This window comes from Halictus rubicundus, unplaced genomic scaffold (genome assembly GCF_050948215.1).
Source record: "Halictus rubicundus isolate RS-2024b unplaced genomic scaffold, iyHalRubi1_principal scaffold0045, whole genome shotgun sequence".
Taxonomy (NCBI): Eukaryota; Metazoa; Arthropoda; class Insecta; order Hymenoptera; family Halictidae; genus Halictus; species Halictus rubicundus.
This window is the reverse complement of record NW_027488586.1, coordinates 204,921-219,744: the sequence shown is the minus strand read 5'-3', so window position 1 is coordinate 219,744 and position 14,824 is coordinate 204,921. Positions and strand designations below refer to the sequence as shown.

At 54.8% G+C, this 14,824-nt stretch overlaps 1 protein-coding gene across 1 annotated transcript; it reads left to right on the top strand.

Moving 5' to 3' along the window:
• Window positions 1-7,730: 7,730 nt before the first annotated feature.
• On the top strand, window positions 7,731-13,680 carry LOC143363380 (uncharacterized). The gene is given in 4 exon segments (XM_076803977.1): window positions 7,731-7,795; window positions 9,286-9,440; window positions 9,443-9,664; window positions 13,505-13,680. Coding segments are annotated over 4 exon segments (618 nt in total).
• The last annotated feature ends 1,144 nt before the right edge of the window (window positions 13,681-14,824 follow it).

Sequence of the window (14,824 nt, the reverse complement as noted above, 5' to 3'; positions counted from 1 at the left end):
CTTGGGGGGGGGGCACACCGCCCACCCCCTTTGCGCCCTTCCTGGCCTTTGGCGGCGGGGAGCACGCCTTGCTCCCCGCCTTGTGGCCCGCCGGTCTCCCCAAGGCCGCGCACACCACGCAGTGGGGCGGCGCCTTGCACACCACCGCCCGATGGGCGGCGTCACCGCAGCGGTAACAGTGACCGCTGCGGTCGACCTCCGCAGTGCACCGCTGCCGTACGTGGCCTAAGGCGAGGCAGCGGAAACACTGCAGCGGTCGTGGTGCCAACACCACCACCTGGGCGGTGGACCACCCCACGCGTACCTTGCCCGCCTTTTCGAGGGCTAGGGCCGCCGTGGCCGGGCACTGCACCCATATGGTGCCGAGCCCGTTGGGCGGAGCCTTAAGCTCCCCTACCCTAACGGACTCGGCGGTGCAGCCCCCGGTTCTCGACACCGCCTCCACTACCTCCTGGGGGGTCACGGAAACCTTCAGGCCCGTGAAGCGGAATTCCGCCGTCTTCACGGGCCTGGACACCTTTACGTCCCTCCCCCCAGGATGGCGGCCATCTTGGCGGCCAAGGCGTCGGCCTTGGGGCCCCCATCGGCACCAGGGACCTCAATAATGAGGCCCCCGGTTACCGCCCTCTTCCAATGGAGGGCCCCGATGCCGAGGGCGTCTAAATCGACCCCCTGGCGGGCCCTTCTAATAGCCTCCTCATATGAGGTCCCGCTCCCCTCCGGGACAGTCAGGGCGACTGCCGCGGAGCGGGGCGGGGCCCTGACTTTGGCCGCCGTCTTCGCGCCCTTCGAGGCGGGGACAGCGGCCCTCCTGGCCTTCGGGGTGCCAGCCGAGATGGCCGCCGCGACTTGGGCGGCGGCCTTAGCAACGGCCTTGGCCGCGGAGACGGCCCGCCTACCGACAACCTCCGCACAGGTGTCCTGTTCAGCAGGAGCGCCCGGTGCAGGCGCCGGGGGCGGGTCCAGGCGCGGGGTCGCCGGCGGCGCCGGAGGGGCAGCCAAACCGCTACTCCCCGCGGCGGTGGCGGCCTTCTTCTTTTGCTTCTTCTTATTCTTGCCCTTCCCAGCCCCCCCGCCACCGGGCCGGGGGCCGGTGTCGGCGGCGCGGGCGTCGGCGGCGTGGGCGTAGGTGCAGGCCTCGGCTGGGCCAACGGCACGTGAGGCAACGGGCGGGGCGGCTTACTCGCCCCCGCAGCCGGGGTAACGGCCGCGTCCGCACGCCGGAGCTCCACCCGCATTTCATGGCGGATGGAACTAAGCCCAGTCTAATGCCGTGGCATCCCCGACGACAGCGGGTGCCGGCAGGGGGGAGCGTCGCGCAGCCTCTTGACAGCCATAAGCTCCCCTCTGATAGCTTCGAGGGAGTCGCGGATCTCCCGCAACTCCCTCTCAAGGGCCGCGCAGCGCTCCCTCAGAAGTTCTTTCCCCGGGCTCGGGCCCTCGGGCGGCAAAGGTCCAGAGCCAACCGCGGTGTTTCCCCACTGGAAGCCCCTGCAGTCGATCTCATTGGCCACCGCTTTAATGAGATCTGAGGAGTCGCGGAAGCCCTTTACGAAGGTTCCCTTCAGGTTCCGGCTCCTCTCGGCCATCTCCCGGTTCTCCCGGGCCAGCCCCACGTGGAGAGCTGTTAGCTCCCCGGGGAGCATGCCTCTCACCTCCATGCGGGGGAGCCGGGAGAAGGTGACTTCCCCGTCCAGCCTGTCCCGCTTATCCGACGGGGTCGGCGACGCTCTCCCCGGAATCGGGGATCGACGCCACCGACCTACAGTCCCCCTCCACGTCGAGCCCGTCGCGTCCCGCCAATCCCTTGACCGGTTTGGCCTTGGGCCGGTCTCCAACCACTGGGGCCGGTGGCCCCATAACCTGTGGTGGCACTGGTGCCACCACAGCTCCCCCCTCAACCACTTCCGGGTGTGGTTCCCCCTCCTTTCCCTCTACGTTTTTATTAATATTGCAATCCATAATTCGTCCCACGAGTATGGCGGGAAAAGAAATGTCCACCTGGGCAGAGCCCCCACTACCCAGGCAAGCCTATTTACAACGGGAGGTCGGCAGGTATCCCGAGGTGTACAAACGCTAATGAGCGGTGCATCTACCGCCCACCCCCGGTGCTTAGCCCGGGAGTTTCCCCTCGCCATGTTTACGATAGCTTGGGAATAGAGACTTTTTTATAGAGGTTTATCCTCCTCGCAGGCCGGCCGATTAAGGCAAGCACCCCGTTCCGGTAAAACATGACCACCGGTTTACGGTATGGGGCCCTGCGGCGACCTCCCCGGTCGTTACCCGCAGGACACAGAGCCCGCGGTTTTCATCCCTCCGTGTGAGCCTTACCGGCATGGGAGGCCCTGCCAGGATCCGAAGATCCCGCCGGCATCGCCTCACACATCATTGAGACTACTTCCCGCGGAATGCCCCTCGCTCCGTTAGCAACGCACAACTATGTGTGTTCCCAGGGTCCACCACGAGGAGGTGGAGCGAGAGGACTTTAGACCTGTGACATCCCTCAAACAGAGAGAATGGCTCGACAGTGGGACAGCTGGTCCCACTGTAGAGGCCACAGGTCCTCGGACCCCCCTCCAGACTAACCCTTTTTTTTTATCGTGAGGAAATGTTTTATACATACCCCGACTCCCTGGGGGAAGCCGGGGTTATGTGGGACTCTCCCCGGAGGGCGGAGCCCCCGGAGACTACCCACTAAAACCTCACGCCCACCTAAGCTACACGGGAGGTGCCTGGATCACGCGAGTACTCAACAGGACACCTCCCAGCTATCATCATACCCCGGGGGAGGGATTAACCTCCCCCACTGCCTACGCTACAAGACCCCGGGCCGAGGGACCCGCCCGGTGTCCCCATCCCTGAAGCCTTCGGATTGGGTTTCCCGAGCCCCAGCTCGGTCCACCCACAGCTCCCGGAATCTTCGTGCCCCGCTCGGAGCCGGTATTCCGAAGGAACCAGCCCCGGCCGAGGCAAGAAGACGCCGCCACCGGAAGGAAGGGCCGTCGGAGGCGCGATCCGGCACGCCCCGACCCTTCCTTTCCCCAAACCCCCCACGGATCCCCCTCCCCAAACGGGGAGGGACGGACCGACACCCCCCCCCCAAACCGGGAAATTAACCCGGGGGGTGTCGGCCTATCACGGGGGGAGCTATGCTCCCCCCGGGGCCCGGGTCAGCTCACACCCCGGGCCCCCAAGTTCACCGCCACCAGTTGTGGGGGCATGACAGGGCGCGGGGAAACTCCCCGCGCCAGCCCCACTCCGCCCCCCACAACCGAGTGCACACGTTGGCGCGGGGGAGACCCCCGCGCCCTCCCTACCCGTTCCGCCCCCCTCCTGGGGGGCACACGTCGGCGCGGGGGTCGCCCCCGCGCCCAAATACTCCTCGCGGAGGCCGGGTCCCGTTCCCGGGCCCGCTCGGCGGCCTCCTTCTGCTTGATAACATCGTCGCAGAAGGAGGCCACCGCCTTCCACGACCTCACGCTGTCGACCATGTGGTCGACCACGGTCGACAGCGAGAGGTCACACCCTTCCACCGCGGCTCTAAGGACACGGCGCGGCTCAGCCCAAGCTGGGCACTCCTCCAGAGTGTGCCGCGCCGTGTCCACATCTTCGCCGCAGTGGTGGCACTGCGCAGTCGGCTCCCGCCCCATTCTGTGCAGGTACTCTACGAAGCAACCGTGGCCGGAGAGCACCTGCGTGAGGCGGAAGGTCAACCTTCCCCGCCTCCTGCACCATATATAAAATGTGGGCAGGAGGGCCCGGACAATCAGACGTGTGGAGGGCGCCAACAGCGCCCGGGAAGAAGGCGCCAAAAGTTTCCGTCCGGGCCTGGCGTTTCTGGCCCTCGAGCTCCAACTCCTCCTCGCGCGTGAGTTCCACCCCCGGCGGGCGGCGGAAGGAGCGGGCGATATCGTATAGCTTCGCCCGCTCCGCCGCCACCACAGTGAAGGGTGGAATCATGGCGAGGAGTCCCGCCGCCTCGGTGGAGATGGTGCGGTACCCCCGTATGACCCGCAAGGCCAGCCGCCGCCGCACTCTTTCAAAGAGCTTGCGGCTGGGCGTGCTGGCCTCGAGCGAGCGGTGCCATACGGGGGCCCCATACAGGGCTATAGACCGACCCACCTCCACATAGAGGCGGCGTACACCCTAACCCTAACCCTAACCCTAACCCTAACCTCATAAATAAAAATTCAGATCCAAATTTAACAGATTCCAAATCATATTTAACCATATACTTCACAATATAATATCACCATATGTAGACTTCGAAAAACAATGATTATAAAATTTACGGCGTCCGAACGCCATGAATCCAACCGCTACGGCGTCCAAACGGCAAGAGTCGAATCGGCACGGCGTCCAAAAGGAACGCGTCCAATCGGGACAGTCCAAGCGAGACGTGTCCAATCGGTCGGAGTCCAAGTGGGACACCCCCCTCTCTGGAGCTATCGTTCTCCGCGAGAGTCCAAAGCTTCCTCTGGTTCTCGTTCCTGAGGCGCGTTAAATAATGTCCCCGAAAACCGTTAAAATAAGGGAAGGTTCTCCACCCCCACAAGGGCATGGAGAAAGTTTCCTCACCCAAAACATTGCATCCGGGGACTTCACTCTTAAAGATGTAACGGGTCCGCTTCCCGGCGGATCTCGTCACAACGGATTCCTCGCGGCCGGATTTGGCTCGCCGTGCCAGGGTTCACGCCGGATAACGCGAGGGTTACGGCGGGACGCGGACGGTCGGGCACGGGTGATTAACGACACGAGTCTTCGGAATGTTCGCTACTGTCCCGGCTTCGCATTTCGGCGGTCGGCGGTCGCGGCTCGTGACTCGTATCACGACGGGGTCGTGGCCGTACGCAGCGGCGTATCCGGACCAGGGTAATTTCGGCGGGCGGAGAGCCCGTGCCCCAGGACGGCCGGCGTGGTGCCGGTCGCGGGTGGTTCGCTCTCCGTGGGCGTGGGGGCGGGAGCGGAGGTATCGGGTAATAGGATGGAGGTCTACTCACCCTGGGTCCGGTCTCGATCGCTCGGCGGTCGGGTCGGCGCTTCGGGATGTTCGGCACGCTGCGGCGTGGCCGGTGCTGTGGTCTGCAGACACACGTCGGTGCACTCCCGAGTACAAATATCGGTATTATCGGTACGCGGACTACGCGTATTAAGCTCCGGCGGCTTCGGGGTCGCGGCAGAGCGGTCTTCGGCAGGATCCCGGCGGCTCGCGTTGGGTTCGGTTCGCAATTCCGTTCGCATGCGTCCGGACTCGCGCGTGGCGGAAAGCCAAAGAGGCCGTTTTCCGGCTCGTCTCTCTCGTCTTCTAGGCGAGGGGTGCGGTGCGGTGCGGTTCGCGGCCGGGTTTTCCGGCGTCGTCCGGTATCCGGCGCGGCGGTACTTCGTCATGGCGGGTTCCGGTTCCCGCCAAGATCGGTTTGGTGGTGCGGGGATCGCAGGGGCGCTCGCGGGTGCCGGCGGACCTCGGCATCCGTCGGCCGTGTTCGGCTCGGAACAGGCCTGGCGCAGCCAGGTCTGTTACAAAGATACTGTAACGGTCGAGCCGAGGTTCTGGCAATCGTCACTTAAATGACCAGGCCCACAACCCGACCTTCCGGTACGCACTTGAGAAGGATGGAATTTCCGCGACCGAAAATTCCCACGTTCCCACGCACCATGGTCGCCACACAAGTAATGACAAAATTCAATCGTTCTTATTGTGATCCGTAGTAAAAAACAGAAAATTAATTTTTTTACTTATTTAACCGATAATACCACTTCTAATGCTCGACTGCAATGACTGCAATTATTCAAGTAGAGTTAGAAACGAAATAAACGTCGTAAGTAATGAAACTAACTTTCGACAGATCTTATCCATATAATGCTATTTGGTGGCAGTATTATTGCTATTTGTACAAACGCACAGATACACAGTTTCTTATATCTTGCAATGCACGTTGTTTTTTTCTCCATCAACCGATTTCGATGAAATTTTCAGTTTGTGTATCACTATCATAGAGGAAAAGACACATATTTTAAATTTTTATTGCGAATTTAAATAAAAAAGTTTTGAAAAGTGTCTAAGTCACTTTAAGTTTTAATTATAATTGTATTGTTTGCTATTTTTTATACCTTATAGTATTGTTTCTTTACATTTTATATTTTTTATATTTTATAAGCAATAAACTTTATGTATAATCAATAATTGTATTGTTAAATTTCATTTTCTGTGAGTAATTGTGAATACATATACATTAGTAACCACATCTAGACTTTTGCCCGAAATTCGGCAATTTGTCCGCACTGTGCAACGCGGCGAAAACCAAGCAGTCGGACTCGAGGCGAGAAGGACTCGTCGCGTCTCTTTCTTTTTATATGCTGTCCTTCTTTGCGTCTGAAATTTCCGTCGTTCATTACACAAGTAAATATCGTCGGAATTTTGTCATACTTGGTAACGTTTTCCTTAGAAAAATGCCTCGAGTATGTTGGTGAAACTCCCATAGAAAAATAATTAATAATGAAAAAGTTTATTTTTTTATTTAAAGGCCTGAGCTCACACCAATCTTTCATCTTTTCCGAACGCTTCGACTCTCCGCGTCTCTTTCTTTCCCATACGCAGTTCTTTGCGTTCGAAACTTCAATCGTTCATTACACAAGTAATTATCATCGGAATTATATCATATTTGATATCGTTTTCAATGGAAGAATGCTGCGAATATGTTGGGTGAAAGTCCCATAAAAAAATAATTAATAATAAAAAAGTTTATTTTCTGATTTAAAGGACTGAGCTCACGCCAGTCTTTCACCTTTCCCGAACGCTTCGATTCTCCACGTCTCTTTCTGGCTGTCCCTCTTTGCATCCGAAACTTTAATCGTTCATTACACAAGTATACTTATAATTATAATTATCATCGGAATTATATCATATTTGGTATCATTTTCATCAGAAAAATGTCTCAAATTTATTTGTGAAAAAGCCATAAAAAGATAATGAAAAATAAAGAAGTTTTGTTGTTTGATTGGTAGAGATGTCACACCGATGTATCCGACCCAACACGTAAATATTATGTTATACTCTTCTGCGACCGCGGCTGTCGAGCTTCGCTGTCCTTCTCTCCATTCGACAGGGGATCACAGAAAGCGTTTCCTGAAAACTGAATGTCTCTGACCGGACCCGAGTTTTGCACATTAACAGCGATGTATCGGAAAAGGTCGCCGACCGAACGATACTTAGAATGAGGAGGAGCCGGAATCGCACAGCGCTGTGCGTCGAAGTTGTGTGAAAAGAGAGTCGTTGACGAACACGTGAATTTTGGATGAAAGTGGACTGTATTTTGAATTGAATGAACGTGAAATGAATGTGAAAATGTACGAACACTGTACTTTGAAATATACACTGTAACGAGTCCGTTTCCCGGCGGATCTCGATGCAACGGGTTCCTCGCGGCCAGATTTGGCTCGCCGTGCCAGGGTTCGCGACGGGATAACGCGAGGGTTACGGCGGGACGCGGCCGGTCGAGCACGGGTGATTAACGACACGATTATTCGAAATGTTCGTCACTGTCCCGGCTTCGCGTTTCGGTGGTCGGCGGTCGCGATTCGGGACTCGTATCACGGCGGGGTCATGGCCGTACGCAGCGGCGCATCCGGACCAGGGCAACCTCGGCGGACGGAGAGTCCGTGCCCCAGGACGGCCGGCGTGTCGCCGGTCGCGGGTGGTTCGCTCTCCGAGGGGTAGGACGGAGGCGGAGATGTCGGGTTTAACAGGACGGAAGGCTACTTACCCTGGTTCCGGTCTCGATAGCTCGGCGTTCGGGTCGGCGCTCCAGATACTTCGGCACGCCGCGGCGTGTCCGGGGTTTGCGGTTCGCGGGCACACGTCGGCACACTCGCGGCGATAATTCCGCGGGCAAACTGTGCGCTAACGGCGCGGCTTAATCCTCGGCTTTTCGGCGTCGCGGAAAGACCGTTCTGGTCGTGATCGGTATCGGCGGCTGGCGATCTTAGCTCAGAGAAAACGTCCGTTCGCGAGCGTGGCGGAAGGCCAAAGAGACCGTTTTCCGGCTCGTCTCTCTCGTCTGCTAGGCGAGGGGGTGCGGTGCGGTACGGTTCGCGGCCGGCTTTTCCGGCGTCGTCACGCATCCGGCGCGACGGTATCCCACCATGACGGGTTCCGGTTCCCGCCAAGATCGGCTCGGTGGCGCGGGGATCGCGGGGGCCCTCGCGGGTGCCGGCGTATCTCGGTATCCGTCGGTCGTGTTCGGGGCGTGTACGGTTAGGAACAGGCCTGGCGCAGCCTCGCTTTCAACACCCTGCCCTGGTCGGAGATAATGGGGGCGCTGGACTATTTCCAAGTGCCCCCTTATCTCCGGGAGGTGGTCGGCGACTATCTCCGCGACAGAGAGGTGGTATTTACCAGCCGGTATAGCATTGTGCACTCGAGGGAGACGCACCTCGGCGTTCCACAGGGGTCGTTCCTCGGACCGCTCCTGTGGAACTTGGCATATGACGCGGTGCTGCGGGTTGTCCTCCCCCCGGATACGGTTTATGCCGAGGGGGAGGACTGGAGGAGAACCAGGCACCTGGGTGAGGCCGACCTGGCCCGCGTGGTCGGGCGAATCCGGAGGATGGGGTTGACCGTGGCCGCCGCAAAGACCGAGGCGATCTGGATGTACGGATCGTCTCGGCCGTGGCGGCTACCCCGTGGTCAGGACCTCCGGATTCGTGTCGCTGAAACCTCCGTCGAGATCGGGCCCAGGATGAGGTACCTGGGCCTGGTCATAGACGGCCGCTGGCGATTCGATGGGCACTTCGAGCCCCTCGCCCCTCGGCTGGAGAGGACGGCGGCCGCGTTGGCGCGGCTGCTGCCGAATGTCGGGTGCCGGATTTGAAAGTACGCCGCCTCTATATGGAGGTGGTGCGGTCTATTGCCCTGTATGGGGCCCCCGTGTGGCACCGCTCGCTCGGGGCCAGCACGCCCAGCCGTAAACTCTTGGAGAGAGTTCGGCGGCGGCTGGCCCTGCGGGTCATACGGGGGTACTGCACCATCTCCACCGAGGCTGCGGGACTCCTCGCCGTGATTCCACCCTTCACTGTGGTGGCGGCGGAGCGGGCGAAGTTATACCAGATCGCCCGCTCCTTCCGCCGCACTCCGGGGGTGGAACTCACGCGCGAGGAGGAGTTGCAGCTCGAGGGCCAGAATCGCCAGGCCCGGTCGGAAGCTTTTTCGGAGTGGAGGGCGCTGTTGGCGCCCTCTACACGTCCGATTGTCCGGGCACTCCTGCCCATATTTTATATATGGTGCAGGAGGCGGGGAAGGTTGACCTTCCGCCTCACGCTGGTGCTCTCCGGCCATGGTTGCTTCGGAGAGTACCTGCACAGAATGGGGCGGGAGCCGACTGCGCAGTGCCACCACTGCGGCGAAGATGTGGACACGGCGCGGCACACTCTGGAGGAGTGCCCAGCTGGGCTGAGCCGCGCTGTGTCCTTAGAGCCGCGGTGGAAGGGTGGGACCTCTCGCTGTCGACCGTGGTTGACCACATGGTCGACAGCGTGAGGTCGTGGAAGGTGGTGGCCTCCTTCTGCGAGGACGTGATGTCTCGGAAGGAGGCCGCCGAGCGGGCCCGGGAGAGGGACCCGGGCTCCGCGAGGAGTGTTTTGGCGCGGAGACGACACCCGCGCCGACGTGTGCCCCCCACGAGGGGGGTGGCGAGGGGTGGGAGGGCGCGGGGGTCTCCCCCGAGTCAACGTGTGCCCCCAGTGGTGGGGTGCGGAGTGGGGTTGGTACTGGGAGTTTCCCCGCGCCCTGTTATGCCCCCACCATTGGGGGTGATGAACTTGGGGGCCCGGGGCGTGATCTGTCCCGGGCCCCCGGGGGGAGCATAGCTCCCCCCGTGATAGGCCGATACCCCCCGGGTTACTTTCCCGGTGTGGGGGGGTGTCGGTCCGTCCCTCCCCGATTGGGGAGGGGGATCCGTGGGGGGTTTTGGGGAAAGGAAGGGTCGGTGCGTGCCGGATCGCGCCTCCGACGGCCCTTCCTTCCGGTGGCGGCGTCTTCCTGCCTCGGCCGGGGCTGGTTCCTTCGGGATACCGGCTCCGGGCGGGGCACGAAGACTCCGGGAGCTGTGGGTGGACCGAGCTGGGGCTCGGGAAGTCCAATCCGAGGGCTCCAGGGATGGGGACACCGGGCGGGTCCCTCCGCCCGGGGTCTTATAGCGTAGGCAGTGGGGGAGGTTAACCCCTCCCCCGGGGTATGATGATAGCTGGGAGGTGTCCTGTTGAGTACTCGCGTGATCCAGGCACCTCCCGTGTAGCTTAGGTGTGCGTGAGGTTTTAGTGGATAGTCTCCGGGGGTTCCGCTATCCGGGGAGAGTCCCACATAACCCCGGCTTCCCCCAGGGAGTCGGGGTATATATAAAACATTTCCTCACGATAAAAAAAAGGGTTAGGGTTAGTGGGGGTATACTGTACAAAAACCCCCACTTACTTCTTGCGACAACTACCGAAAAACAGTTTTTTTAGAAAGTAAGTCGGTGGATTTAGGGTTAGAACGTTTAGGATTAGGTTTAGGTAAACTAAATAAAAGATAATTTATAATTTTAGAATTTTTGTTGTAGAATTTTATTTGTAGAAAAATAGGCGGAACAATAAGTAAATAAATAATTAAAACATAGATTAAAATAGCATAAGCATTAACAATAAGGCAACGGATAATTAAAGCAAAGAGAAAGGACCGCGACTATTGAAAATTGTGGTAACAATCGAACTGCGAGATCAAGGACAACTCTGTTAGTATAGGCCCGCGGTACGGGCAAGACAAAGATAGAGAGATTCGCCGCCTCGACTCGCAGGAACGTGTTTACCGTTAGGCGGACATACAGGACGGTCCAAAGCAGCGGGTCACCTGAAAATAAAAAGAAATATTATTGATAAGAGAGCATAGGGGATAATATATCCAATGTAAATAGACTTTGTTAAAAAAGTAGAATTATTGCGTAGTATAATTAAGAGTTAAAACTTAGAAATAGGAAGAGTTAAAATATTAAAAGAGAAAGATTAAGATTAAGAAATATAGAGTAAGTAGGATAGATTATAAGACTAGGAATAAGGCGAGTAAATTAAAATAAGCGATTATAGAAGCGAAACGAAAAATAAAACTGCGTGCGCGGGCTGAGACCCGATAAAACTGGACAAGGTGGCATCTTGTCCTTAGTTTGTAACAAATTAAGAAATATAGATAAATACGACTAAATTTGTATTTGTTAATTATGGAAGATACCTCTCCTCTATCATATAAGCATTTAATCTATAACGAGAGAATTAAGAATTTGGGTGCAAAAATATAGAATAAGTGACTTAAAAGACGCGGGTAATTTAAAACAGGAAACAAGTTAACTAGAAGACTAATAGAAAGTTAGTATAGTTATCAAGAAAGGGGATCAGCCCCGTAAAGGGGGTACGGAAAGTAAATATGAGCTCTCTGTTGCGAATTATTAAATTGCCTAGTAATTGAATACTGGAGGTGGCTGGAGTGGTTCCAGTCCACTCCGTGCTATGCCGATCGGGAGCGGAAAACACAACGTGGTTGGAAAAACGTGAGGTCGGAGAAACAGCCGTACACCGAAAAGGATCACGTCCTCGTTTTGATAACTAAGTCAGAATGGTAGTTTAATTCTCCCTTGCGGGACGTCCTTACACAATACACAATGCACGACTTTCTCCGGCGGCGTTATACTTGCCGAAAAACGTGCAGGAGGCAAATCTTCCTCGACGCGAGAAGATAGAGAGTGGGGAGGGCGGATGACGGCTCGCGACACCACACGTGAGCACGTTAATCCTGCTAATTAGCGACAGGTAAACTGTATCGTGTCGCACTCATAGATAGCGTGACAGGTACCAACTAGGCGTCTCAATTAAATAGTGCATGTAGTGTTTGGGGGAACCGCCATCCGTCTCCTTGCCGGAATTCGTGCAGAATTCCGAACAGCTCTCAAAACACACAGCAACTGGGGGGACCGGAGGTGGAGGTGTTTTTAACCTCCACGGCAGATAGGAAAGAGGATAAAAGGTTAAAAGACAAAGAAAAAGAGAATACAATAATAGATAGGAAAAATACAAAAGGGGAGAAGAGAGTTAGGAAGAGTAATGAAGAGGATAGTGACTCGGACTGGTTAAAAGCAAGAAGATTAACACCCATCACGGAGAATAATTCGAAAAGAAAGAAAGTAGATAAGAAACAAGAGGATAGTTTAAATAACACGGTACAAGTTATTAACGTAGACTCGGGGGGAGGGGAGTATAATAATGATAAGGGTGAAGAGGATATTGCATGTACAATCAAAGAAATCGAATTATTAGTAAGAAAAATAAGGAACTCTACGAGGGAGGTTAGGAGTTATTTAGCGGGGCATAGCGAGTCAATAAAACTTAATATAATTAAACACGCGGCCCAGGCAGATATGCAACTCGAAGTGGCGGTCACTAAAATCATGAACGTTAATCTTATGATTGAAAATAAAAAATTAAAAAGAACCCTAATCATGAGAGACTCAGGCACGCAGAGTTCACCGTGCCTGGAAATGAGGGGAACGAAAGACGAACAGAGGGAAGATAGTTTAGAGGAGGGACCAAGCAGGAGTAAAAAGGGTACCATTAGGAGACAAATGATAGAAAACGGGGAAAGAAAAGAAAGAGATACAGACTCTGTTTGGGATTGGCTGCGCGTGACGACAGATCTCGCACGCGAGATCCACCGCGCCGCCCCACTATTGGCGGGTGCTCGTGTCGCCGCGAGATCGGCGGTCGATCGACGGCGAGTCGTGCCATAGGCTGTCGCCGCCGGATCGATCATCGACGCGATAATAGAAATTCTATTGGCCCGGGTTCAAATTCGGCAAGTCATCGTTCCGGCGGTGATAGGAAACTGCTCGCGGCTCGCCAACGATCAGATCGTTAGTTCATCTCCCAACGTTAACATCGCGAAATAGTTCCTCTCTTAAAATCGTTAGTAAGTAGCTAAGACGTCGCGCGTCGTGGGACCAGTCTAGCTACAGCGATTCGGTATCTGGATTCTCAGCCGCTCAGCTGACAATAATTCTGCAATTCTCTCGGTTTCATACATTTATTATAACCTGAAGTCCAACCTGTGGGCTTCACATTGTACATATTCCTTTGTAAAATTACTCAGTTAAGTGACGACCGTTCGACGGTAGAATAAAGTGCTCGTCCCGCCCAGCAGAGTTTATTTTCCGTCCCAATCCGTAACAGACACAGACAGGGATATGGGGGAAACAAAGTAGAATACAGAGAGGAGGATAAAGAAACGAATAAAGAAGAAGAGTGGAAGGAAGTAGAGAACAATAAAAAGAAAGAGGAAAAGAGATTAATGAGTAAAAAAGGAAAGAGGAAGAGGAAACGCTAGCTAAGAAAAGGGAAAAGGAAGAAAAAGAGAGGAAAAGGAAAATGCCGGAAGGGCCGAAAAGCGAAGCGGTGATAGTTAAGACAACGGTGCAAAAAACCTTTGCAGATTTGTTCAAACAAATTAAGGACAAGGCGGGTAGTAAAATGGAAGGGATTCAGACTATAAGGAAGTCCAGAGGGGGGGATTTGGTCATAGAGTTAGAAAAAGGGTTGGAAGGGAGCGAAATGGAGAAAACCGTCAAAGAAGCATTGGGTGAAGATACGCATAAGGTACAAAAATAGGGTACACGAAATAAGCAAAATAAAAATAGGGTACACATTTTGCAGAATAAAAAGGACGCAGAACCTCGTAAGATGTTTTAAATGCCATGGTTTTGGACATCTTTCGTATAATTGCAAGTTAGATTTTCAGGGAAAGGAGCTTTGCAGGAGGTGTGGAAAACTGGGGCACCAAATAAACGGCTGCGAGGCTATTAAAAATTGCGTGCTCTGTATTAGAGCAGGAATTCCAGCGGTAAGCTGCCCGCAGTATAAGAAATATGTAGCGGGGCTTTCGGAAGGAAGCTAATAAGAGGAAGTTAATCACCGTCAATGGATATTTTACAAATTAACTTGAATCATTGTAGATTGGCACAATGTTTAATTGATGATCGTTATATATAGCAATTGATGATCGATCTAATTCAAAGAACATTTTATTGAATCGACAAACAAAGCTATAAGATACCTATCGGCAATAAGTAGTTTGATGACAAACGGAATGAAGACGTCAGAAGCAACTAGAAAACTCTGGTACATGACAATGGAGGCCATTGTCATGTACGGAGCCCCGGTGTGGGCGGAAGCGGCATCTGTACAAAGAAACTACTTAATTATTAAAAAACTCAGAGAATTGGACTGAGAAGAGTAGTATCTGCGTACAGGTCAGTACCAAATGAAACCTTATGCGTACTGGCGGGTATCACACCGTGGCACCTGAAAATACAAGAGAGGAGACAACAATTCGAGATAGAGGAGAAAATATTGAGGACAGAAATTTTGAATAGAATACAAATAATGGCAGGAGAACACAGAGAACTAGGAGACTGTTTTGGATCTTCGTTGGGTTCCGTAACGTTGGAACCTTTAACTTACGATCGCGACATGTTCAAGAAATAAAGTCGGAATTTGTGGGAGAGCTAATTGATTTATTACTGTTACCACTGCGATTCTCGGAAAAGAGGCCGAGGGCTCGACGGATTGCCGTGTATATTGACGGGGCTCTCTCCCCTCGCCGCGCACCCCGAACTACTCGGTCCGCCCGAAGTGTGCGGGGAGAGAGAGAGACAAACCGCGACGACGGCCGAGTCCTCGATACAAACAAAGTTCGGCAGTCGCTAATTTGCTGTGTGTGCGTGCGGACGCACAGCGGCACCGAACAGCTGAT